The 25,828-nt window shown below is 43.6% G+C and overlaps 1 protein-coding gene across 2 annotated transcripts in view; it reads left to right on the top strand.

The window, feature by feature from the left end:
• The window catches only part of LOC115462267 (ATP synthase subunit C lysine N-methyltransferase-like), a 64,331-nt gene that overhangs the window by 13,941 nt on the left and 24,562 nt on the right, over nt 1-25,828 (top strand). For both annotated transcript variants that reach the window (XM_030192277.1, XM_030192276.1), the window contains exon 2: nt 20,995-21,183. In XM_030192277.1, coding sequence (XP_030048137.1) covers nt 21,016-21,183 — 168 coding nt within the window. In that variant the 5' untranslated portion in view covers nt 20,995-21,015. The remainder of the gene's footprint in view (nt 1-20,994; nt 21,184-25,828) is intronic.

Below are 25,828 nucleotides of genomic sequence, written 5' to 3'. Positions count from 1 at the left end.
GGAGGACCGGCCTGTATGCGTATCCTCCCATCTCTCTTGTGGGGAAGACTTTGGTGAAATTCAAACGAGACCAAGGGACCATGATCCTGATCATGCTGGCCCAGGCAGATCTGGTTACCCAGAAGACTTATCCTCCGAAAAACCTTGGAAATTGGGGTGTTTTCTGACTCATCACATGGAACAAGGAATCTCTTCTACATCCCAACCTCCAGTCTCTGATCCTCACAGCCTGCATGTTGAGGGCTTAGAATTTGCATTCTTGCATCTTCTGAGGGTGTCTCCAAGGTCTTGTTGGCTTCCAGGAAAGATTTTACTAAGCGATGTTACTCTTTCAAATGGAGGAGGTTTGCCATTTGATGTGAGGGCAAGGCCCTAGATCCACTTTCTTGCCCTACTCAGACCATGTTATAATACCTTCTACACCTCTCTGAGTCTGGTCTCAAGACCAACTCTGTAAGGGTTCATCTTAGCATAATTAGTGCTTATCATTGTGTAGAGAGTAAGCCCATCTCTGGATAGTCTCTAATTGTTTGCCTCATGAGAGGTTTGCTTTTGACAAAGCCCCCTGTCAAGCCTCCGCCTGTGTCATGGAACCTAAACATTGTCCTCACTCAACTGACGAAAGATCCTTTTGAGCAACTTGATTCTTGTCATCTGAAGTACTTGACCTAGAAGGGCTTGTTTTTGGTGGCTGTTACTTCAGCTCACAGGGTCAGTGAGCTTCAGGCCCTAGTGACGGATCCACCGTACACTAAGTTCATCATAATAGAGTAGTTCATCCTCGCACCCAAAGATCCTGTCTAAGGTGATGTTGGAGTTCCATCTGAACCAGTCATTTGTCCTTCTGTCATCTTTTCCCAGACCTCATGTCCATCCTGGCAAAAGTGCACTGCACATCTTGGACTGCAAGCAATCATTGACCTTTTACTTGAAGTGGACTAGGCCTTACAGGCTACCCAGCTTTTTGTTTCTTTTGATCCCAACTGGATGGGGGCTGCCATCTGGAAATGCACCATTTCCAGTTGGCTAGCAGATTGCATTTCATTCACTTATGCCCAGGCTGGGCTGACGCTTGAGGGTTATAGTAAGGCTCATAATGTCAGAGCCATGGCTCCATCAGTAGCCCACTTGAGGTCAGCTTCCATTGATTTAATTTGCAAGGCTGCAACGTTCACATCTCATTACTGCCTTGAGCAGGACACCCAACGCGATAGTCTGTTTGGACAGACGATTCTGGAGGCCCATTTTATTCTGTTCCAGGATGCACTCTCCCACAGTTGTATATAGTTTCAGGTTAATTACTATTTTGCCCTCGCTATTGCGAGGTCCACTTGACCAGTGGTGGTGGTTTCCGGTGAGCCTGGTAACTAGGGATTCCCACATGTGAGAGTATAACCTACTTATCCTCAAAGAAAGCAAAGATACCTGTAGTAGGTATTCTTTGAGGACAGCAGGCCATTCATTCTCGCATAAACCTCCAACCTTCCTTTGGAGTTGATTCCATTCTATAGTATTGCACTGATGATCCTGCACTCTCGTGGTGGGCAGGAAAGCACTCGCACATGCCTGGTGGGGATGCTGTGTGTTCTGTTAAAAGTAATATTAGCTTTTTTTATGCTGTACACCGAGTGACGTGGATGACATCGCCCACATGTGAAAATGAATGGCCTGCTGTCCTCCTAGAATACCTGCTACAGGAAAGTATCTTTGCTTCATGTAGGCCCTTGCCACACTTACACAATCAGTTATGTCAGGCCAAATGCTAGTGCTAATGCCAGGTTATGCTAGTATTCTATTAGAATCTGGGTGCCCAGATGCCATTATAGAATAAAAACTTCCAAATTGCAAAATTCCAATTAGTTTACTGAGAGGAGCCGGTTTGGAAGTTTGTGTGTAGTTGGTGGTTGCCACTTTCTGTATTGATTTGTTATATTTGGTTGCCGTCATAGAATAAGTTCTCGCTGAGCAGTAGTGGGACTCCTAAATGGAGGCACTATCATACTGTATAGTATTTTGTAACTTACATGCTAAGGAGGCAATTCTATAAGTTCTGCATGTAGCTCTAGAATCTAGGTGTGAGTATTTATACTAGCTCTATAGATGGCATAAATGCAAACCACTAAAGGCATATACATGTATACTGTATACCTGGTTGTGCTAGTATTTTAAGAACATAAGAGTAACCATACTGGGTCAGACCAATGATCCCTGTGGCCCAGTATCCTGCTTCCAGCACTGGCCAATCCAGGTCATAAGTACCTGGTAGAAATCCAATTAGTAGCAACGTTCCATGCTACTAATCCCTGGGCAAGCAGTGGCTTCCCCCCAGGTCCATCTTGATAACAGACTATAGACTTTTCCTCCAGGAACTTGTCCAAACCTTTTTTTAAACCCAGAAACGCTAACCGCCATTACCACATCCTACTTTTCTTTATAGCATAGGTTCATATTAGTAACATAGTAGATGACGGCAGAAAAAGACCTGCACGGTCCATCCAGTCTGCCCAACAAGATAAACTCATATGTGCTAGTTTTTGTGTATACCTTACCTTGATTTGTACCTGTCTTTTTTAGGGCACAGACCGTATAAGTCCGCCCAGTACTATCCCCGCCTCCCAACCACCAGCCCCGCCTCCCACCACCGGCTCTGGCACAGACCGTATAAGTCTGCCCAGCACTAGCCCCACCTCCCAACCACCGGCTCTGCCACCCATTCTAGGCTGTCCCTTTATTGAATTGTCCTCTTAGGGAGAGTTGCAGATAGTGAATAATAAACCTAAAATCCCAAATAATAATGGAAAGGTATAAATATAAGCCATGGAATGGGTCTGCTGTTTACAAAGAAGAGTATTTTTGATATGACATCTAAGTCCGATATGGGATACTCTGTGAAAAATGTCCAAAAAATCGAGTGACCACTAGAGCGATTTGTGAACCAGAAAAATGTCTACATTTTTTTTGTTTTGAGAATCACCATTTTCTAGACATTGTGTGCTTGGTCCGTCTTTCTTTAGATACCATTTAAAAAAAAAAAAAAGTTCTAGGGGAAAACACACAAAATCAAGTCATTGGGATGTCCAGGAGTCTGCATTTTTAGTCTACTGCCCAATCAGACTTCCCAGCAGAGTAGTGGGGCAGCCTAGGGGGCACTGCAGTGCTCTTCACATGAAAGGTCCCAGGTACATCTTTCACCGTAACCACCTCATGTTGTGAGCCCTCCTGGAAAAGAAAAAAACAACTGTACCGCGTGCATCACTACAATGGCCTTCGAGCCTGCAGGTGTCACCTATATATAGGTACAGCAGATGCTTAGTGGTTTTTTCAGGGTTCACACATTCCACCACAAGTGTACCAGTTGGGATATGGACCTGGGTCCCCTTCTCTACAGTCCACGGCACTGACCATTAGCCTATTCCTGGGACAAGCTTGATGCTCGAATAGGAATGGCCATCGTAACCAAATGTGTCATAGAGCCTGGTATGTACTGTCACTGTCACATCTTTGAGGTCTGGGAAGTGGTCAGTGACCACTGGAGGATTAGGGGGATGGGGTCATGCCTTAACTTCTCCAGTGGTCATCTGGTCACTTAGATATCTTTTTGTAACTTAGTCTTGCTTTAAACAGGTGTAGACAAAACCGTCTCAAGTTTTGCCCCAGACATTTTTTTTTTTTTAATAGCTTAAAAAGTCTAACTTTTGGGAAGTCCAAGTTCCATCCAGAAGACCCCCCCCCCCCAACGTGGCCCCTTGAAATTTGAATGAACTGCAGAGGATAATGCCTCAAATCCGAGTTCTGAAAATCGGATCTTAAGACATTTTTGCAAAAAAAAAAAAAAAAGTCCATCTGTCGCATTGTGCTGTTCTTTGGATGTTTTTCTTGTTTTGAAAATGAGCCCTAGAGCTTTTAAAAAAATACCACAACAGTCAGCTTGTCACTCTGCACAAATTAGACTAATTAAATGGTCAGTATGTCAGAGGCTTCTGTAATGAGACTGGGTTTATTGCATATTAGATGAATCAAAAGTAAATATTCACTTAGTCATGAAGTTTTGGTAGATGTGGGTGTCGATATAATGTGAATCATATAAACATCTTAAGATGGTGATGAGTTTTTTTTATATGGATTTGTAGTAAGAGTTGGCTTGTACAGTTGCTGGGTTTTTCCTTTTGCCCTTTTGTGCTAGCCTTTCCAATAAAACTTAATTGCTATACTTATCTGGCACATTGTTGGCAAGCCTCTCTCCCTAAGGGAGTGGTCAGCACATAGGCTGGCTTTAAACAGTTTAACCCACACACGTTGTGGTACACTGCAGGCACCAGATCTCCAAAGTTCCTAATTTATTTCTGACTACTTTTTTCTGTATTCCACTCTGGCTGTGGTTTTACTTTTAAACTGTTTGCTTGCCTATCTCTTCCTGTATTATTGTGATTTTTCTGGATATAAAAGACATTTCCTAACTCTCTGTTAGGTTGTTTGTTTTGGTTTTTTAAGAGATCAGAAACTTCTTGCTTGTTTTATGCCTTCCTGTATGGCATCACTGGGAGACGACTACAATGTGGGGTGAGTGTATGTAACAGGAGGGTATATAGGGTGATATTGAGAGACGGCTATGGGTGTGTGTGTGCATGAGCATCTTGTGTGCGTTGGGGGGGGGGGGGGGTAGAGAGAGAAAGCTTTAAGTGTGTGTGGTGGTGGTGGAGATGCAGAAGGAGCTATGAGTGTGTGTGCATGTGGGGGGGGGGGGAGGTAGAGAATTTTGTGTGTGTGTGCTGGGGCAAGGCAGGGAAAAAGCTATGGGGGTGTGTGTATGAATGTGTGCTGGAGGAGGCAGAGAGTTTTTGGTGTGCGTGCTGGGGGGTGGGGAGGCAGCGAGTTCTCGGAGGACAAGTAGGCCATAATATTCTCGCAATTGGGTGATATCATCTGACGGAGCTTGGTGCGTGCTCTGCCCAGTATACTATTCCTTTAATAAGCCTTTGGCAGCATCCCACCACTCATGCATGGGTGCCTTCCTCCCAATGTCCAAGCAATAGACCAGCAGCCTTCAGTTTTCCGCAAAGCAGAGAGTTCGCATTTGTGATCTCGGTGCGTCAAATTTTGTGCTTTTTCTGGTGGCTTCTCTGCAGGTATTTTTATTTTCTTGTTTTCTCATTTTTTTTTAAATTTCCCTTACCGTGTCCCTAGTGCTGTTTTTTCCAGGCTTATTTTTCCAGCTCCAGAGGCCCTCTTAGGCCTGAGCTCTGGCTGGGTAGCATCGATCTTTTTTGGGGCTACATTGTGGGTTGGTGAGGGGGTGTGCGTACTGGTGGGAGGCAGAGTGTTATGGGTTTATGTATGTGTGCATGCTGGCAGAGAGTTTATGGGGTGTGTGCGTGCTTGCGAGAAGCAGAGAGAGTTATTGGGGGGGGGGGGGGCATGCTGGCAGGAGGCAGAGAGAAATTTGAGGGTATCCGACCTGGAGAGGCAGCCCACATGGAGACACCTTAATCAGAAGGATACTTTGAGTGCTAGCAAATGCAGAAGTGGTCCTTAAAAGAGCATCATTACTGAGAGAGAGATTCTCCTGCAGCCCTGTTGGTAGGATCAATTTAAACTTTAACAGAATCTGGTTCTTTTTTATGGGGGGAGGGGGAGCAGAAAGAGGGATTGAGAGAGGCTACTGTTTGGGGGTGGGGGGAGTTGAGGAGAGATTCAGAGAGGCTACTGCTCTGGATGGGGATGTGACTCTGAGGCTACTGCTGGAGATGTGACTCCAAGGCTGCTGCTGAGGGTGGCTGGGTAGATGATGAAGAGTGACTTTAGGCTGTGGTTGCTGAGAGTTGGAGGACTAGAAGTAGGGAAGGGATAAATAAAAAATGCAGCTACTGGGGACAGGTGGCCAATGGAGAACAGACTAAGACTGTAGCTTCTGAGGATAGGTGGGTGGGGGGCAGCACCCCATTCACCCTTAGTAGCTGCAGCTTTGCTTTCCCTCCCATTGCCCCACCAATCACTGCTTAAAGCGTCTCTCTGTTGCCAGATAGGGTTTGTGTGGGCAAAGGGAAGAGCAGTTGCCTCTTATCTGCTTCACTCTGCTACTGTAATAAATTTGCTGTGCGTCATCTTTATGAATATGCACATGTATAAATAGCACAAATAAATAAAAATTCCAGTTCCCAATATCCTTTATTGAGCTCTGGTCTACAGAACACTTGAAAATCCTACCCTCCCTCCCCAGGGCTGGATTTTCTTATATAGTCTAACACATAGCCCATTTTCAGTATGTGTGTTTTTTCTTTTTATTATAGAACTGCTCCATATCGAATTCAATATGTTATTTAGTGCAGTAGTTATAGTGACTTAATACTAAGCGAAACCATTTGGAGCCTTAGAGCTCCGTCTCCCAACTTTGCTTTGCAAAAAAAAAGTTGACTCAACTGAAGGAAGAACAAGCTTCAATAAAAAGGGCATCCCCCAGGATTCAACATGAAGAGAAGTCATTCCCATCCCCACAAAGAATCAAACAACCCAAGAATAAATGGATTACTGTTGGCTCTGGCTGAGTACAACATATAACACAAACACCCACTTCCCCAAAAGGATATCCCTGAAAAATGCCTTTCTGCCTAGAGAAACTTCCATCTTGAGTAGAGTGATGTGGTAGCCGTATTAGTCCACTTGTAAAGGTAATAAATAGAAATAAAACAAAACAGAAAAGAAAATAAGATGATTTATTGGACTAAATACATTTTTTGATTAGTTTTCAAAGTTTCTATGTTTTCAGAGAGACGTCTTATATGATACAAAAGAGAATGCAGTTTAAGAGACTCTCATCCCATCAGCATAAGCCAGACTGACAAAAAATTCCACACTACCACGGGGACACTACAGATATGGCAGTTGCAGTGTTTGCATCGTTGAAGAGTAAGGTGTTTATCAATCCACAGATGGTGATAAATTTGAATTGAGACAATTTTTTCCAATTGCAAAAGTTTTGGGGTTGTTATGCTACAATTGTAACAAGAATTAATTTATCTTGGGGAAATTGCTCCCTGAGCACTAGCTAATATATTTATAAGTTTTGAGATATATGTTGAATAATTCTCCACCAGTTGCCCTTTAAGGCAACACGATCCACAATTGCAATGAATTAAATATTATCTCTGTTGAAATGCAGTATCTTGCGCTGCAAGATTTAAAGGCATGTACCCAGGACACAAAAGACCATCTATTTAGCTTCAGAAAAGGTTTATGTAATCATGTAAATAACATTGCAAGCGAGAGGTAAGAGTCTTACAGAGAATCTGTGCTTAAAGTAAGGTAGCAGGTTTAAATATGAATTAACTTACAGAAAAGTCTTTTGTTACAAAGCTGAGTGATGAGCACATGGTCACAGGAGAGAAGGGTAGAGCTGTAGGTCCCCAGAGCAGCAGATCCCAAGAAGAAGAGCTCTGTGTGTGTGGAACAGCTTCTGTCTTTTATACATTGCAAGTTGCAGGAGGATATGATCACATGAACCTTAGCACTTGCTTCCTGGTTTGCACTGGATAATGCCAAGGCATTATGGTTAATGTAGTCTGTTCACATGATCACATTATAATTCTTTCCTTTCTGCATGTGTCCTGGTGTCTTCTTGTCTGATAGCTGATGGGAGGGGGCAGGTATACATCTGATGACAGGCAAATGTTTTGTTTATGGTTTTCCTCCAAGTCCTTTGTCTTCAGTACCTGGATTTACATTTTTCCAGACCCTCTGTCTGCAGTTGTGTTTAATTTCTGCAGAAGTCTTGATGAGCCTTCAAGTATCCACCTAGTCATGCTTTTGTTATCAGTCCTAGTTAGGTGGGAGGAGAAGGAAGCTATATCTCTGTGAAGCCAATACCTTTTGTCTCTGTTAAGTGTTTGTAATTGACTAGCCCTACTATCAGAAGTTCCCAGGAAAAGGGAGGGGAAAGAGGGGCTTGAAGTTCAGATCAGTTTCCCTGTTGCAGTTTCAATTAGTCTTTTAAAAACTGTATTTTTATATTGATATATATATTTTTTTTATCTGATTCAGCACAATTAATAACTCTGACAATTAAACTTATATCATGCTACACAATGTGTCCTTGTGACATGGTCTACTTTGGCAAGACTAAAAGACAATTTAACAAATGTATCATTGAACTTAAAAGCGGTCTGTGCTGGAAATATTTGTGTTTGAACATTGTTTAAATATGGGGCATGTTTTTGAGGATTTTAAATTTGTTCTAGCCATGTCAAGACCCTCTTGGAGATAGGATGGCACAGATCAGTTGCTACTAAGACTAGGGGCCCTGTTTACTAAGGTGCACTAGTGTTTTTAACGTGTGTTAATGCTAGAGACACTCATATATTCCAATGGGTGTCTTTGGCGCACGCTAAAAAATTACACAGCTTAGCTTAGTAAAGAGGGCCTTAGTGTCTCATATTTAGGTTAAAATCCATGACACCCAATAGACTTGATCAAGATATGGACTTGTCTGTATTTCTCTAATTTGTTTTTCCTGTAATGTTGTCACGGACTGTCAAGGAGTCCAGAGTAGTGAGCCCTTGGGCCACTGCCAGTGACCAGCAGCAGCAGCAAGTGAACCACCTAAACAGGAAGCGAGGCTGAACACAGACAGGCTGGTACAAGCAGGACCAGAACTAGCAGGATGGGAACTGAAGCTGTAGATGAGCAGAGCTGGAATAAGCAGGACTGGAACAACCAGACTGGAGCTGAAGCTGTAGATAGGATTCTCAAATAGGATTCAGGATTCTTAAACAGGCTTGGCTGGAACTGGATTCTGGAATGGGCTTGATTTGGCTGGAAGCAAGACAATAAGGCAGATTCAGGATTCTCAAACAGGCTTGGCTGGAACAGGATTCAGGATTCTCAAACAGGCTTGGCTGGAACAGGATTCAGGCAGAGCTGGAATGGAAGCTGAAAGCAGACAGGGCTGGAACAAACAGTGGAGGAACTGAAGGTGAAGACAAACAGGGCAAACACAAGCAGGATTAGAACTGAAGCTGAAGGCTTGCAGGGCTGGAACAAGCAGGGTTGGAGTAGAAGTTGAAGACTGGTAAGACAAGGGCTAGCAGGGCTGGAACTGCAACAAACACACACAGACGAAAACTCATCTGAAGACCTCTGTTGCAAAGGCAAACCTGAAAGTTCCCAGGTGCTTAATAAAGGCAATTACAGATGAGGTCACAAGTAAGTCTGGAATGCTGGAACATCAGAATAGGACTGGAATGGGCTTGGCTTGGCTTGGCTGGAACCGGATGCTGGAATGGGCTTGACAGGAACTGGATTCAGGAACATATTTGGGAAACAGGAAGAAGAAAGTCCACAGCAGCCATAGGGCTTGGTCACCAAGAGGCGAGGTGAGTGTAGGCATGGGATACAGTCACAACCGCGACAAATGTGCACCATGGGTATAAACATATTCAGAATTATTGTGTACCATAATGATACTGTTATGTAAAGGCATCACTGGAGATGTTTTTGTGCCGTATGTACAATTTTATCTTATAAGAAGCATAGTTCACTTTTTTTTTTAAAGGTCACTCCCTTTTTTTTTTTTTGTTTTACTGAATTGGCAGCCTTTGAGTATATTAGGTGTCTGCCTCTTTAAGGGGGTCTTTTGCTAAAGCTTAGTTCGAGTTATCTGCAGCAGGGCCCATTATATTTCTGTGAACCCTGCTGCAGATAGCTCGAGCTAAGCTTTAGTAAAACACCTTAAAATCTTTAAATACACATGTATTTCCTGGCATATACAGCAGGGGCATCAATTTCAAATGCACAGGTAGAAAAAGTGGCATTACTCAGCTGTTTCCACATATAGGTGCTGGCAGGTATACGTGTAAGACCCATATTTAAGAAAATTACCCTTAGCAGTGTGCAGCCAACTAAAATTTCTTTATGGGCTTTGCTTATGCTAAGTACCAGGGAGCTAAGCAAAATTGCCTCTCAAATCATTTGTTTCAAGTCCTCATCGATTTCTATCAGCTTTTGCACCTCCTCAGAGGAGGTGCAAAAGCTGATGGATAAAGCCTTCACAAATATATATATTTATATAAATTCCTATTGTAAAATGGGAAATGCATGTTTAATTTTTAGGCCTGTCCAAGCCATGCCAGGCACATTCATTTTGGAATCTTGGAAAACAAGGTCATCTACACTTGTTAAATGGTGGCATTCTAAGATCATCTTTTATATGCGCATGCAATTATTACAGGTTCAGACATGTCTACTGGTTTGCTGGGAAGCAGCAGTGGTTTTGAGACATGCTATGAAATTAATATCATTTGGTTCATGCTGCAAGATTTTCAGTTGCTCATTCTAGAAAACTGGTAACTAGTGACACTTCCAAGATAACTATCCAGCTTATTTTCGAAAGAGAAAGACGCCCATATTTGACCCAAATCGGGAGATGGGCGTCTTTCTCCCATGGGCGAACAAATCGGTATAATCGAAAGCCGATTTTGGTCGATTTCAACTGCACTCCTTTGCAGGAACGAACACAGTTGACGGGGGTGTGGTGAAGGCGGGACTGGGAAGTGGTTATTGGCCGAGGAGAGATGGGCTTCTTTAGCTGATAATCGAAACAAGAAGGGTGTTTTTGACGAGAATTTGGTCCGCTTTATTTGGACCCTTTTTTTTCAGGTCCAAGTCCCAAAAAAGTGCCCCAACTGACCAGATGACCACCAGAGGGAATCGGGGATGACCTCCCCTGACTCCCCCAGTGGTCACTAACCCCCTCCCACCAAAAAAAACCCACTTTACAAACATTTTTTTCCAGCCTCTATGCCAGCCTCAAATGCTGTACCCACCTCCATGACAGCAGAATGTGTTCTATCCTCAGACAGCCTTTCCCTGGTTGTGATGTGGCTCTCAGGTGAGTGTGACACCTTTTCTGTTATGCGCACTGCAGAGTCACATCAGCAATGCATTGTGGTGGGTGTAGGGTATTGGGCTCCGTGATTCCACTAGCTTGTGTTACATGCTCACAATGTTAGTAGTTGGTAGGCTCTACTCCCATGGTGCTTTTCCCTCTGCTTACTGGGTCAGAGTGTGCCCTGTTTTGTTTCCGGTAGTCCATGAGGTAGTGGCCATTTTTGTAAGCCAGTTTTAGATCCCTTTCATGGGTTAGCCACGTTACAGAACTTAGTTCTTACCTTGAATGTTGCTGAAAGAGGGCATTGTACAGCATTCTGCCAGCTCTGACCTACTGCTAATCTCAGTACCAGGGAGACTCTTTGCCAGTGGGGCACAACCTCTGATCTGCAGTTAACTGTGAGTAAACTGTCCTCACTTGGATTCCAGGGCTCTGTCCTTTCCTGGTTCTCTTCCTACCTCTCCCTCCGCACCTTTAGTGTTCACTCTGGTGGATCCTCTTCTACTTCTATCCCTCTGCCTATCGGCGTACCTCAGGGTTCTGTTCTTGGTCCCCTCCTCTTTTCTATTTACATTTCTTCCCTTGGTTCATTAATCTCATCCCATGGCTTTTCCTACCATCTCTATGCTGATGACTCCCAAATCTACCTTTCTACCCCTGATATCTCACCTTGCATCCAAACCAAAGTTTCAGCGTGCTTGTCTGACATTGCTGTCTGGATGTCTCAATGCCACCTGAAATTAAATATGACCAAAACCGAGCTTCTCATTTTCTCCCCCCCCCCCCCCAAACCCACCTCCCCGCTCCCCCCATTTTCTATTTCTGTTGATGGCTCTCTCATTCTCCCTGTCTCCTCAGCTCGAAACCTTGGGGTCATCTTTGACTCTTCTCTTTCCTTCTCTGCTCATATCCAGCAGATTGCCAAGACCTGTCGTTTCTTTCTTTACAACATCCGTAAAATCCGCCCCTTTCTTTCCGAGCACTCTACCAAAACCCTCATCCACACCCTTGTCACTTCTCGTTTAGACTACTGCAATCTGCTTCTTGCTGGCCTCCCACTTAGTCACCTCTCCCGTCTCCAGTCGGTTCAAAACTCTGCTGCCCATCTCATCTTCCGCCAGGGTCGCTTTACTCATACTACCCCTCTCCTCAAGACCCTTCACTGGCTCCCTATCCGTTTTCACATCCTGTTCAAACTTCTTCTACTAACCTATAAATGTACTCACTCTGCTGCTCCCCAGTATCTCTCCACACTCGTCCTTCCCTACACCCCTTCCCGTGCACTCCGCTCTATGGATAAATCCTTCTTACCTGTTCCCTTCTCCACTACTGCCAACTCCAGACTTCGCGCCTTCTGTCTCGCTGCACCCTACGCCTGGAATAAACTTCCTGAGCCCCTACGTCTTGCCCCATCCTTGGCCACCTTTAAATCTAGACTGAAAGCCCACCTCTTTAACATTGCTTTTGACTCGTAACCACTTGTAACCACTCGCCTCCACCTACCCTCCTCTCTTCCTTCCCGTTCACATTAATTGATTTGATTACTTTATTTTTTGTCTATTAGATTGTAAGCTCTTTGAGCAGGGACTGTCTTTCTTCTATGTTTGTGCAGCGCTGCGTACGCCTTGTAGCGCTATAGAAATGCTAAATAGTAGTAGTAGTAAACGTGCTTATTCCAATAAAGGACGTTTTCCGAGACATTAGTCTTCAGGTGTCAACTGGTGTGCCAAGGTTATACAGCAGCAACAAGTCCTAGAGGCCTGCGTGTATGTAGGTACCGCAGTGCACTTCAGGCAGGCGAACCCAGGCCCATCCTCCCTACCTGTAACACTTGTGCTGGTAAATGGGAGGCCTCCAAAACCCACTGTACCCCACATATAGTTGCCCCCTTCACCCCTAAGAGCTATGGTAGTGTTGTACATTTGTGGGTAGTGGGTTTTGGGGGAGGGGGGTTGGGGGCTCAGCACCCGTGGTAAGGGACCTATGCATGTGGGAGCGTTGTCTGAAGTCCACTGCACTGACCTCTAGGGTGTCCAGTTGGTGTCCTGGCATATCAGGGGGGCGAGTGTACTACGAATCCTGGCCCCTCCCATGACCAAATGGCTTGGATTGGGACGTTTTTGAGCTGGGCGTTTTTAGTTTCCATTATCGCTAAAACAAACAAATGCCAGCTCGGAAACGACTAAATCCATGGCATTTTGGTCCGTACAAACCGTATTTTTGAAACGGAAGATGGACGCCCATTTTTTTTTCGAAAATACGGTCTGTCCCACCTCTTCACGTACCCATTCTCAGACATAGACGCCCATGGAGATGGGCGTTCGCGTTCGATTATGCCCCTCCACACCTGAATTTGATATTGAACTGGAGAATTCTGGACCTGAATGCAGGGATGTAGAGCCTGATCTACTTGACAAGTACTCACAACAGGTTATTTCTTTTCAGAGGTGCCCTTTTTAATGAGTTTTGTTAATTGAAATGCAATATGGAGGCAACAGGAGTTCTAAACATGGTCATAAACTCAAAATATGGGCAAGAGTTAATTTTCAGAGTTATTCTCACAAGGGAGTAGGCAATTTGCTATATAAGACTGAAATGGAACTGTGTTCATAGGCTGGAGAATGCCACCTAATTGAATTTAAGAGATGCTGAAGCAGAAGCCCCATTAACCCCTTCTCCAAGGAAGAGGGAAGTGTACTAAGCTTTCCTCTTCCATTTAATGACTGCAGCTAAACGGGGCAAATTTCATGTCCCTTTTGAAAACTGTCCATCCTCTAGGCCAGCAAGTTACACACATTTTTCTACAAGGCATGTAGTTTTACCCACATTTTCTCAGAGGCACTCTTGGGGGTAGGGTTAGATCAGAGGAAGGAACAAAATGTAATTTTTGGCAGAAAGAATATCCACAGAAAAAGGTGATGCACATTTCTGTGGTTATTTTATCTTTGGGCATTTTTCAAAGGAACCATACACTCAAACTGTGCCTTTGAGATCTGATGGATTTTGTACTTGCGAGCACGGTTTTGAAAATTGATCTCCAATTGGCTTTTTACCAAAGTAAAATGGCTGTTTGAAAATTGCCCACACTCCCTGTTCTAAAACTGGAGAAGTTATATCTTATGCCAGGGGTTCCTAAACCTGGTTGTGGAGGCACCCCAACCAGCCAGGTTTTTGGGATATCCACAATGAATATTTATGAGTGATATTTGCTTGCACTACCTGTACTGCATGCAGTTCTCTCTCATGAATATTCATTGTGGATATCCTGAGTGGCTGAGGTGCCTCCAGGACCAGGTTTGGAAACCACTGTCTTTTGCAATAGTTTTCTTTCCTTTAGTCCTTCTTTCCAGTCCAGTACTTGTGGGTTGTGCCATAAGTACATAAGTATTGCCACAGTGGGACAGACCAAAGCTCCATGAAGCCCAGCATCCTGTTTCCAACAGTGGCCAATCCAGGTCACAAATACCTGGCAAGATCCCCCCAAAAGTTCAAAACATTTTATGCTGCTTATCCCAGAAATAAGCAGTGGATTTTCCCCAAGTCATTTTAGCAGATGGCAACAGAGACCAAAGACTTGTGAGCTCTGCCCTGTAAGGGCACCATGCAGCCTCGGGTATTCGGTATTTTGAATGACCAAGCATTAGTGAACAAGAGATTCTGGACTTATCTAATTTGCCACAGTACAAGAATTTGTTGTGTTTGTTGTTGAATTCCAGTAGGAAAAAATCTCAACTGGTAGACTAGAAGAGCAGAACTTTGAAATAATGAGAAGAAACATTAAAGAACTAAACCAAAACATTGCTTAGACATGCAATTAACTAGATCCTAGATAGGAACGTAAAGAGAACAGTGGGGTTCTGGACTGGTCTGGTAGAACTAAAAGAGAAAATTATCAGGTAAGATATAATTTCTTCTTCTGTAGCTTCTTACAGACCAGTCTAGGGCTTGTGGGTTGTAGCAAAGCAATCCTTAAAGGTGGGTCTATGAAATTAACTGAAGCACTTCATTCCCAAACACTGCTGTTTGTTCCTGTGATACAATATCGAGCCTGTAGTGCTTTGTGAAGGTATGGAGTGAGGACCATGTTGCTACTTTACAGGTTTGCAGAGAGAGTACCATTCGGGCTTGTGCCCAAGAAATGGAGACTCTCCTAGTGGAATGAATTGATCCTCAAGGAGGTTGTTTGCCTCATTATATATGCTGACGTAATAATTTCTTTAAGCCAGTGAGTTATTGTAGTTTTGGAGGCCACTGCATCTCCAAAAAGGGCAAGAAGTCTAGCTGACCATCTGATTTAATTAGTTACCTCCAGGTACCTAAGGAGAATGTGATGTACATCCAACAATCACAGTGTTCCAAATTCATGGTCATGCTCTTCCCTTGTAAAGGAGGGAAGCGCAAGTGTCTGGTTCATTAGGAGTGAACATGGGAATCATCCTAATAGAAACCCCCACTTAGTAAACTGGAAGAAGGGAAAATGCCTGTAATTCTGATACCCTGCGAGCTAAGGTAAATACCCAGTAAGAAAACTGTCTTAAGGGTAAGATCTTTCAAGATGGCTTTCCTCAGAGGCTCAAAAGATGGGAAACCTAAGAATCTGAGCACCAAATTCAAATTCCACTCTGGAAAGGAATTGCAGACAGGAGGATGTATGTGGAATACTTCTCTAAGAAAATGGACCACAAATGAGTGAGCTGCAGTTGAGGATCTTTTTACCCATCCTTGACAAGACAGGGCTGCCACCTGGAAACCAGTGCCAAATCTTTATGCAGTTCTTTCAGAAAGGGGAGTAATCTCCCTCCTGTGCATCAAGACTCAAAGGTTCTCCAGATCCGTGCATAAACCTGTTGATGTGGAATGCTTTCTAGCCTGAAGCAGAATGGAAACTACTTCTTCCAAGTAACCCTTATGCTTCAAGCGAGACATCTCAAGAGCCAAACCATAAGACAAAGGGTGCTGGATCTTTCATTATTACTGATCCTGGTTGCTGAAGGCCCCTCTTTTGGGAAAGGTGCATTGGATCATCTATCTGAAAATGAATGAGGTCTGAAAATCAAGGTCTTCTGGGCCAGTTCAAAGCCATCAGGATCACTGTCCAGGATTATGAGAGATTTTGAATTACCCTGCCTAACATTGGAAGAGGTGAGAAGACATATAGAAGTTCCTGTGACAGCCAGACCTGTAGACACACAGCCAGACCCTTGGACCCTGCTTCTTCTGTGGCCTGAAGAACTGTCAAATGTTAGCATTCTTTGTTGCCATTAGATTGATCAATGAAATTCCCTACCACTGAATCAGCGCTCTGTGGTGATTCCATAGTTGCTGGAGCTGACAATTGCTACATAAGGTGTGTCCACTGAGTTATAAATTGAGAGCAGTACTATGGCCTTCCTGGACCAGAGGAAATACTGATTTAAATACAGAAGCTACTCTGCTGGGCTTCCCTGATCATGGACTGACAGGAAACGCTTCTCAAATGATCCACAGAGACCAGGACTAGAAGAGAAGTAAATTCCATAGCATGTGCCATCCTGATGTTTCTTAGTTTCCCCAGATCTGACTTCTGAAAAGTTTTAGCCCTTCCCTTCACACATGGAATTTCTATGCATAATGTTCCATGCTGCTATTTATGTGGAATGTTTATTTTATTTTACACTAGTAAAAAAGCCTCGTTTCTGATGCAAATGAAACGGGGGCTAGCAAGGTTTTCTTTGTGCATGTGGGAATGTGTGTGTCCCTGCCCTCTGCCCTCTCTCCCCTCCCTCCTCTGAGTCCTTCACTGTTACAGAGAGAGCGATTTGATTTCGTGCTTTGCTGTGTTTTCCTTCACTGTTTGTGTTACAGAGAGAGCGAGGGCGGGGCAGACACTTATGGGGAAACCGGATATCTCTCCCCCTTCACACTTCTGGCTGGAGGCTTCATAGAACGTTGGTGGTGCCTTTTATATAGAGAGATATAGCTCTACCCCCCTCCAATTTGATCCTCTTTATCATTGTGATACAATTTGTACCCTGTTAACACAGTGTTCCATTGATTGTCCTCCTTCCACCAAGTCTCTATTATATCTACCTCATCATTTAGTGCTATATACTCTCTCTCCCATCTTATTTTTTAGGCTTCTGGCATTTGTATACAGGCACTTCAAATTGTGTTTTTTCCCCTTTGATCTATAAGCTGCTTAGAAGTTGAAGGGGATAATGTGCATCCTGCTCTCTCATTAAGTACACCTGGTTTATTTTCAGCATTGTTGAAACCTCTCTACTGGGATTTCTTAAATGTCCTGTTTCAATAGTATCCTTCAAGAATACTCCACACTGAGCTATGCGCTCCTTGGCACCTGTTTGCTTTCCCCCCATTCTAGTTTAAAAGCATGCACTAAAAATGTTAGCATGCTTAAAGCCTAATATCAGTAGGAATCGGAGTCTGACAGTTGAAAATTAGATAGTCGGAATCAAAAGTTTGGTATACTGACTCCACAGCCCTGGTGAACATCTATTCTCCAGTACCCTGAGAGACCAATATAGTAAGCCCTGCATTTTTGAGCCATGTGCTATGATCTTCTCCTGGTGCAGTTAAATAATGGCATACAAATTAGTGCAACTTTAAAAAAAAGTGCACTGCTGAAAAAACGGTGCATGCTTCAGCAGTAACTGCAATAGTTTGTTGCATCAGAAATAAATCCTCGATTGGTTCATGCACTGACAAGAAGGGAAACATTTAAAAATAAAAAGCCAGACTCTGACTCCTGCTCCTTACCCTCACCTCACCAAAATTTTCTGGCAGTCCAGTGGGCCCTAAACCCTAGCCCCCTCTTCCCACCTTCTGAACGCCATGCTTCTCCAGGAGCTATCTGATTCAGGATATCACTGGCACAGAGAGGCCCAAGACAGACACTCCATGCTAATAGACCAGTAATACTTAGCAGTTTTGAGGAGGTGTCCAGCACTATCCTTCTCTTTACTCTTACCATCCTGGAATATGTCAGTGCCTGACCTATAGAGGCATGATAGCATGCACTACTAGGGGTCAGTCTGTCAAATAAGGCATTGCTCCCCCCAAAATTTGGTAGACTGACTCTTATGGTAAACCCTGATGTACCATTAGGGATTAGGCGCTGTCATTTTCCAAGATGGTGGGATAAGGATGATAATGCAGGCCACATCCCCCACCCAGGTAAGTATTATTTGTCTTGGGGTCAAACAGCTTGGATGTCCTTTAGTTGACTGCCTCCCTGTGCCCTGTGCCTGACTCGAGGTGACTACCAGGCCCAACCCCAATCTGAAGTAAAGATTTGGGGCTAATGGGTAGCGTTTAAAAAAATGCACCAAAATTCAATGTGGTTTTTAAAATCGAGCATGATTCATGATAAGTGGGTTTTCGCAGTGCTACCTGAAAGGCTTTCAGCAATGACTTTACTGCAGGTTTTTCCATGCTAAAAGCCTTACTGCATTGGGAGTAAGATTAGTGTGGGAAAATCAAGCACCATACTAAAAGATTACTCACTCAGGGGCCATTGTAATAAGTTGTGCTACAGAGATGAGAAACAAAGTATGCAAGAACCATACTGACAAAATTAAATGAAGACAAGTTGAAAGAAGAAAATAATAAGAGTTGAGATGAACCAGAATTGTTGCTTATTGAGCCCCTGGTTATATGCAAATAAAGAGGTGAAGCTGGAAACCAGATTGAAAAGAATTAGCAGCAGGAGTGGTGAGAAGGAAGTCCTGGGTCTGCTGCTAAATAACTTTTGTTCAAAGATTTCGGAGAGGAAGAAGATGGTGGCTGGAACAATAAGGGTTCAGGGAAAATCATTTTAAAAATAAGACAGACTACAGTGTTAGCTATAGAAAGGATTAATGGAAGTAGACAATTCATTTGGGGAGAACAGAAGTAGAAATAAGATTGGCAGGAAGGATAATTGGTTTAGGGTAGGTGTCTCCAAATCTGTCAAATGGAGGGCTGCACGGTACACTTCAAACTTTTTGATGTGGTAGTAATGGGGAGAGGTCTGCCCCATTTTTTATTTGAAATGCTGGAAAGGGAAGAGGCAGGAGCAGATTTCCAGGGGTGTGGCAGATAGCGTCATTTTTCTAAAGAAAGTTGGCAATCCTGCCATATACCCTGGAACCCTGGTCCTGGCTTTCCCTTCCCATAAATATTCTTCCTTGGTATAAGGATGGGTGTGAATGAATATATGTAGTCCACTTCCTTCTCCCCCTCACCCCTTATTTTCCTCCCTTCACTGTCACTTAATCCTCTTCCTTCCTGTCCCTTCCCTCCTCTTATCTCCTGTCCCTTTTTCTTTCACTACACTGTCCTTTCCCCCTCCCTTCACTCTCTATTCTCTGTCCCACTTTTTCTGCCCCTCTCTCAGGGGGGTCTTGTACTACCTTCCCCTCCCTTCACTCTAGTCTGTCACATTTTTTCTGTCTCTTCCTCAGGGGGTCTTTTACTAAAGCTTATTTTGAGTTATCCGCAGCAGGGCCCATTTTATTCCTATGGGCCCTGCTGCAGATAACTCAAAATAAGCTTAAGTAAAAGACACCCCCTCAATGCCTCCTACCTCTGCATTTTCTGATTCTCCTGCTGCTGCGTAAGTCTGGTTTACTCTTCTCCCACACTGGGGTCTGAGAAACCTGTCCCTTTTTCTCCTACCCTTGTGCTTAACTAAAAAAAAAAAAAAAAGACTTCCTCTGCATACTGAAAGTCAGAGCATGTTGGTGCTGCTGGGGTATAGTTTAGGCTATAGAACGTTTAAGGAGGGATAGAAAAAATAGGAGGAAATGACAGAGCAGCCATTTAAGGTAAAATTGCACTATAGAAGTGCAAGAGCATTGATGGAAAGAAAGAAAAAGAATGGCTGAGATCTTACACAATGATGTCCTTTTAGTAAGGAGTGCTAACAGATTTAATGCTCGCTAACAAATTAGTGTGCAGGTGCCATGCAGTCCATAGGTATACAATGGGCTGTGTAGAATTTAATGCACTAATTATTAGCGCACCTTAGTAAAAAGACCCCTTTGTGGGGTAATTTAAAAAAAAAAAAAACCATGGAGAAAAAACTGATGAAAGGCCCTAGCTAAGAAATTGGCATCAGGGAGAGTCCTATTAACAAGAAATTATTAGCACATCGATGTTTATAGCTGTGAATATGGTTTCTCATTCTTAAGAGAACTTTTGTTTGATTTCTAGCATACATACTTTTAGAAACATAGAAAAAAAGACCATATGGCCTATCCAGTCTGCCCATTCATGCCATCTACTCTCCCTATCACTCCCTTAAAGCTCCTATACTTGTCCCAAGCTCTCTTGAATTCAGATACTTTTTTTGTCTCCATCACTTCCACTGGAAGGTCTTTCCACGAATTCACCACCTTTTCTTTGAAGTATTTCCTCAGCTTACTTCTAAATCTGTCCCCTTTCACCTTATTCCTATGCCCCCTCTTTCCAGAACTTGAGACTCGCCTCCTGTGTACTTATGCCACATAGGTATTTAAATATCTCTATCATATCTCCCCTCTTCCGCCATTCTTAAGTCTGTCCCCATAAGGTTCCTCCCCCTGGATGCTACATATTTGCACCCAGTATTCCGTGCTGAAATCCAGGTGTATTCTATAACATGCGTATCTTAATTGGCTTAACAAGCTAATAGGCGTTTGTAAAGGTCTTAACGAGCAATGTCCACTAATTGGCAATAATTAGAATCTTCGTGCACAACTCGCTAAGCGTATTCTGTAACACACTGCTCCTAAATTCTAATGAGCACAGTCAAAAAGGGGCATGGTTATGAATGGGGAAAATGGGCGTTCCAAAATTTACGTGCACTGTTATAGAATATGCCCCCATGCACCTAAATCTACGTGCTGGCATTTATGCATTTCCCTTGGTGTAAATGGATGCTTGTAGTTGTAATTGATGTGATGTCAACTAAGTGTATTCTATATACCATGCCTAAATATAGGCGCTGCTTATAGAATACGCTTAGGGGGAAATTTATTCCGCATGGCGTTTTCACTTGTTGAAATTATTTTACAATATTTGTCAATGCCAACACTAGTTGTTATGTTAAGAAAGAACATGGAAAAAAGATATTTATGATTACTATTTTTTTTCAGGTATTTGAAGACTGTTTAACAATGGAGGATGCCATTGACATGATTCTACTCCACAAGACAAAATTTGCTTACCAAGATTGCAGTAGTCATCGTCTGACTTGGATTGTTACTGGGATTGTGGCAGGTGTATATGGGTTGTGGGCATTATTTATCATACCAGGATTCCGGACTGTGCCGTGGAAGCTGAAGGTATACTTGTGTATGTTTTGTTTACTTTGGTGGAACTAATATTTCTGAAATGCTGATTGCTTTTCATTTTCCAGCGTTATAGACACTGGTGTGTTTTTTTTTAAAACCTTTTAAGAGATTTAGGCCCCTATTTGCTAACCCACATGTAACCCTGGTATCACCACATAGTTCTGAGCACCAGCTAGCTCTTTGGGTCAGTACCTGAACCAGGGTCACCACAAAAGTTTTATTTCTTACTGAGCTGGGGCTGGGCTTGATCCTGGTAGGCCATAGGGTTTTAAGCCTCACTTATACTTTATATCTTTCTCAGTCTGGGAGCAAATTAACTTCACTTATAATCCAAAAAAACCTCGCCATTCTAGGATTTGTATTTTATGCAAAACAGAATTTTACTGGAACGCTGCAACAGGCAGTTATCCAAACGTCTTCATATTTTCTTAATATCAAAGAGTTTCTTTTGTATCCAAACACTTTACTTTCTGTTTAGTGCCATACCAAGACTCTTGCCCCCCTGTTTACTATGCCATGCTAGTGCTGCCTACAAAGCCCATTCACTTTGAATGGGCTGTTTCTGCATTGCAGCGCAGCTTAGTAAACAGGGTGCTCATTTTCAAAGTACATAGACTTACAAAGTTACATAGGTTACTATATAAGTCTATATGCTTTGAAAATGAACCTCCTCATCATTTTTTGTTATGCCTAAGCAGTATTGTCTCATACTGTTAGAGTTATTGCATCTTCAGTGACCCATCTATGGTTGCCCTCCACTGAGATTTCTAAGGCTGCAACATGGGCGTTCACTCTATGGAGTACATCCCATAACTATGTGAATACTGACTTCTGATGTGACAGTAATACTTGCCAGTTTATCCTCTAGGCACCTTTTGAGAGCTAGGACCCAACTCCATCCTCCCTAGGGACAATTTTTTTAGTTCAAATAATTTTTATTGTTTTAGCAAAGACACATACAAGCACACAAACAGTGCAACAGGTGCTCAAAATAACACACACTTGCAGATAGATGAGTATAACAATATGCTCAACAAAGAACAACCAAACACCCGTCCCTCCCCCCTGCCCCTCTAGTCCCCAATCCGGTACCCATACAGGAGAGCATGCCACATTCATAACACGTACACACAGAAACACTCAACATTTGGCCTTTAACTTGGGTGTACTCTAATGGCAACATTAGCACATGGCCATTACAAAAAATGAACAATTGGCCATTTTACTGCTTCAGAAAAACCTGCACAAGGGCATGCCAAGGCCAGTTGTTGCTGCAGCTTAGAAAAGGATACCAAGAGCAGTGTAAAAACAGCAGACCAAATTAGTAGTTGGATCATAGTTTAAAAAGAGGTGCTTGAACTGGTCTGTTGGGTATGTGTTTTGTTTTAAATATTTTTAAAGAATGATGAGTGTTTTTTGTGTGATTTGGTCTGCTGTTTTTATGCTGCTCTTTTTCAGCATTCAGCAGATTTTTCCTATAATGACTACTCTAGAAAGTACAATATGTCTGGACATTTTTCAGAGTTTAAACCTTTATCTGCAGTTCTCCAATCCTCACTCTGCCACCACAATCAAATGAACCTGTCCTGCCTGCTTCTAGCAGGGGTTCTCAACCCAGACCTTGGGACATATCTAATAATTAATATGCATTGCCTCCACAATATGCAAATCTATCTCACGCATATTCATTGTAGGTATCCTGAAAATCTGACTGGCTAGGTGTATCCCGAGGACTGGGTTGAGAACCCCTGTTCTAGACAAGTAGCAAGGACTGTGAATAGGATTCAGCCAATAGTAGAGCACTGGGGTGGGGGAAGCACTGGAAAGCAGCTCTACTCACAGGAAGGGAGAAAGTGAGCTGGGAGTGTGCAGTATAATGTACAAAGTGAAGTTTTTGCCTCTGCTGGGGCAGGGGCGTAGCCAGACCTCGAAGTGGGGGGCAGATTTTGGCCCACCGCTCTCCCGCCACCACAACGCCACATACCTTGGCTGGTGGGGGTCCCCAACCCCCGCCAGCTGAAGCATTTCTCCAGCACTGCTCTCCTTACATGCCTGCCCTTCTTCCCCTCACATTGTGCATGCTCTATTTTAATGAAATTGAGCATGAATGAAGGGTCGTGCATGCTCAGTTTCACTAAAACCAAACATGCACACGATGAGAGGGAAGCAGGGAAAGCAATGTAAGAAGAGCAACGCTGGAGAAATACTTCAGCAGCTAAACTGGGGGCCCTGGATCAATTTTGGAGGGCCCAGGCCCCCATGGCCCTGTAGCTGTGCCACTGTGCTGGGATGGATGAGAAATAAAGCCCCCTCCCCCCCAAAAAATGCCCCAATACATTTCTATGGGAGAAACAATTCCACAGCTGTAGCATATTTAGGGCCATGTTTACTGTAGGTGCTCAACATTTTTAGCATGTGCTAAAAATTAGCACGCGCTAATGCTAGAGACATCCATAGGAATATAATGGGTGTCTCTATTATTGCATGCTATTTTTTAGCGCGCGCTGAAAAGTTAGCATGCCTATAATGCAGCTTAGTAAAGGGGGCCCATATTGTTTAAGGGATTGCACCTTTCAAATTCCCTCCCTTAAGGTGAGCTAAGATGAGATAAGTGCTGCCATACTGGAACAGACCAAGGTCCATCATGCCCAGTATCCTGTTTCCAGCAGTAGCCAATCCAGGTCAAAAGTACCAGGCAAGATCCCCTTCTTATATCCTCTTCTGATCACAGACACACAAAGCTAACACAGACATAGGTATAATGCATAGAAACATATACCAGGGCAGCAGAACATCTTTTCATTTAGGAGGGCCAAACAAACTGTCTACTAGCTTCCCCACCCTTCTCATCCAATGCACGGCTGGTGCCAAGGGTATTAGGTGCCTTGTGACCTTCTCAATTAACTTCAAGCCCCTTGAGCATCCCCCTAAGATGTTGATAAATTCAACAATCTTGTAAAAAAGCATAAATTCGACATCGCACATTTAAAAATAATAAACTTGATATGGTATATATTTAATGAGGGCAATTTCCAAAAGCCTTTTACCTGTGTAAATGGGCTATTTGGACATTTTCACTGTCCCTGTGCTTGATAATAGATGGGCTCTTTTGAGTTTCTGTAGTGTCCCTTTGCTTTGATTCAGTGGTGTGCTGGAGCCGGCTCGCAACGGCTCGCCACAGCCGTTTGTTATTTTCTAAAGAGTTTTGGGAGCTGGTTGTTAAACTTTAACAACCGGCTCCTAAAACTTGGGCTGGGGTGGCTCGGGTCCCTTCCTGAAAACATCAGCTCCAACTGCCTGTGGCTTGGAAGCCTTACTTAGTTGTTCTCCTCCTCTCCGCAGCGGCAAAACAAAAAAAACAGCTGATAAAAACCATTGCCTGGGGCCGCAGCCCTGCGTGTGCCCCTGCCAGCTCCCTTCCTCCTCCCTCTCCAAAACAGGAAGTTACAGCCTGAGGGGAGGGAGGAGGGCTATGACCCCATGCACATTTTCATTCTGTTTTTTTTTTTTGTTTTGCCCTCCGCCAGTGTGACGATCACAGCTCGTGGGTCAGCTGATAGCCAAGACCTGTCGCTTCTTCCTTTACAACATTAGCAAAATTCACCCTTTCCTCTCTGAGCAGACCACCCAAACTCTCATCCACTCTCTCATTACCTCTCGCCTCGACTACTGCAACCTACTCCTCACTGGCCTCCCACTTTGCCACCTATCCCCCCTTCAGTCCGTTCAGAACTCTGCTGCATGTCTTATCTTCCGCCTGGACCGATATACTCACATCTCCCCTCTCCTCAAATCACTTCACTGGCTTCCGATCAGATACTGCATACAGTTCAAGCTTCTCCTCCTAACCTACAAATACACTCGATCTGCAGCCCCTCTCTACCCTCATCTCCCCTTACGTTCCTACCCATAACCTCCGCTCTCAAGACAAATTTCTCCTTTCAGTACCCTTCTCCACACCACCAACTCCAGGCTCCGCCCTTTCTGCCTCGCCTCACCCCATGCTTGGAATAATCTCCCTGAGCCCATACGCCAGGCCCCTTCCCTGCCCATCTTCAAATCCCTGCGAAAAGCCCATCTCTTCAATGTCGCCTTTGGCACCTAACCACTATTCAAGAAATCTAGATTACCCCAACTTGTCATTTCGTCCTTTAGATTGTAAGCTCCTTTGAGCAGGGACTGCCCCTTTTTGTTAAATTGTACAGCGCTGCGTAACCCTAGTAGCACTATAGAAATGTCAAGTAGTAGTAGTAGGACGCCACAGTAAGGAAGCCAACAGCAGCGAGTGCAGGACTGTGGTTCAAGGTTAGATTGAGAACAAGAGGTGCATGATGAAGTCAAGTAACTTCATTCCAGAGAGGTTTGTCTGTTTTCCATCCCTGTACATTCAAAACAAACAGTCCTTTGAGCTGCTGCATCCATGTTGTTGTTCTTTAATGTTGGTAGCATTTTTATTTAATCTCAATTATATGTTCAAACATGCCAGCTTGTGCAGCATACAGATGTACACAGAGGAGGTATAACAGTGGAATAACTTTTCATGGGTAAAGTAATAATTTGTTATAAATCGTAACTAGTTTGCCATTTGGAGGAGGAGCTGGTTGTAGGGACACTCTAGCATGTGTTGTATTTGTGC

This window comes from Microcaecilia unicolor, chromosome 2 (genome assembly GCF_901765095.1).
Source record: "Microcaecilia unicolor chromosome 2, aMicUni1.1, whole genome shotgun sequence".
Taxonomy (NCBI): domain Eukaryota; kingdom Metazoa; phylum Chordata; class Amphibia; order Gymnophiona; family Siphonopidae; genus Microcaecilia; species Microcaecilia unicolor.
Note: the sequence above shows the minus strand (reverse complement) of the source record. Positions and strands in the feature narration are given on the sequence as shown.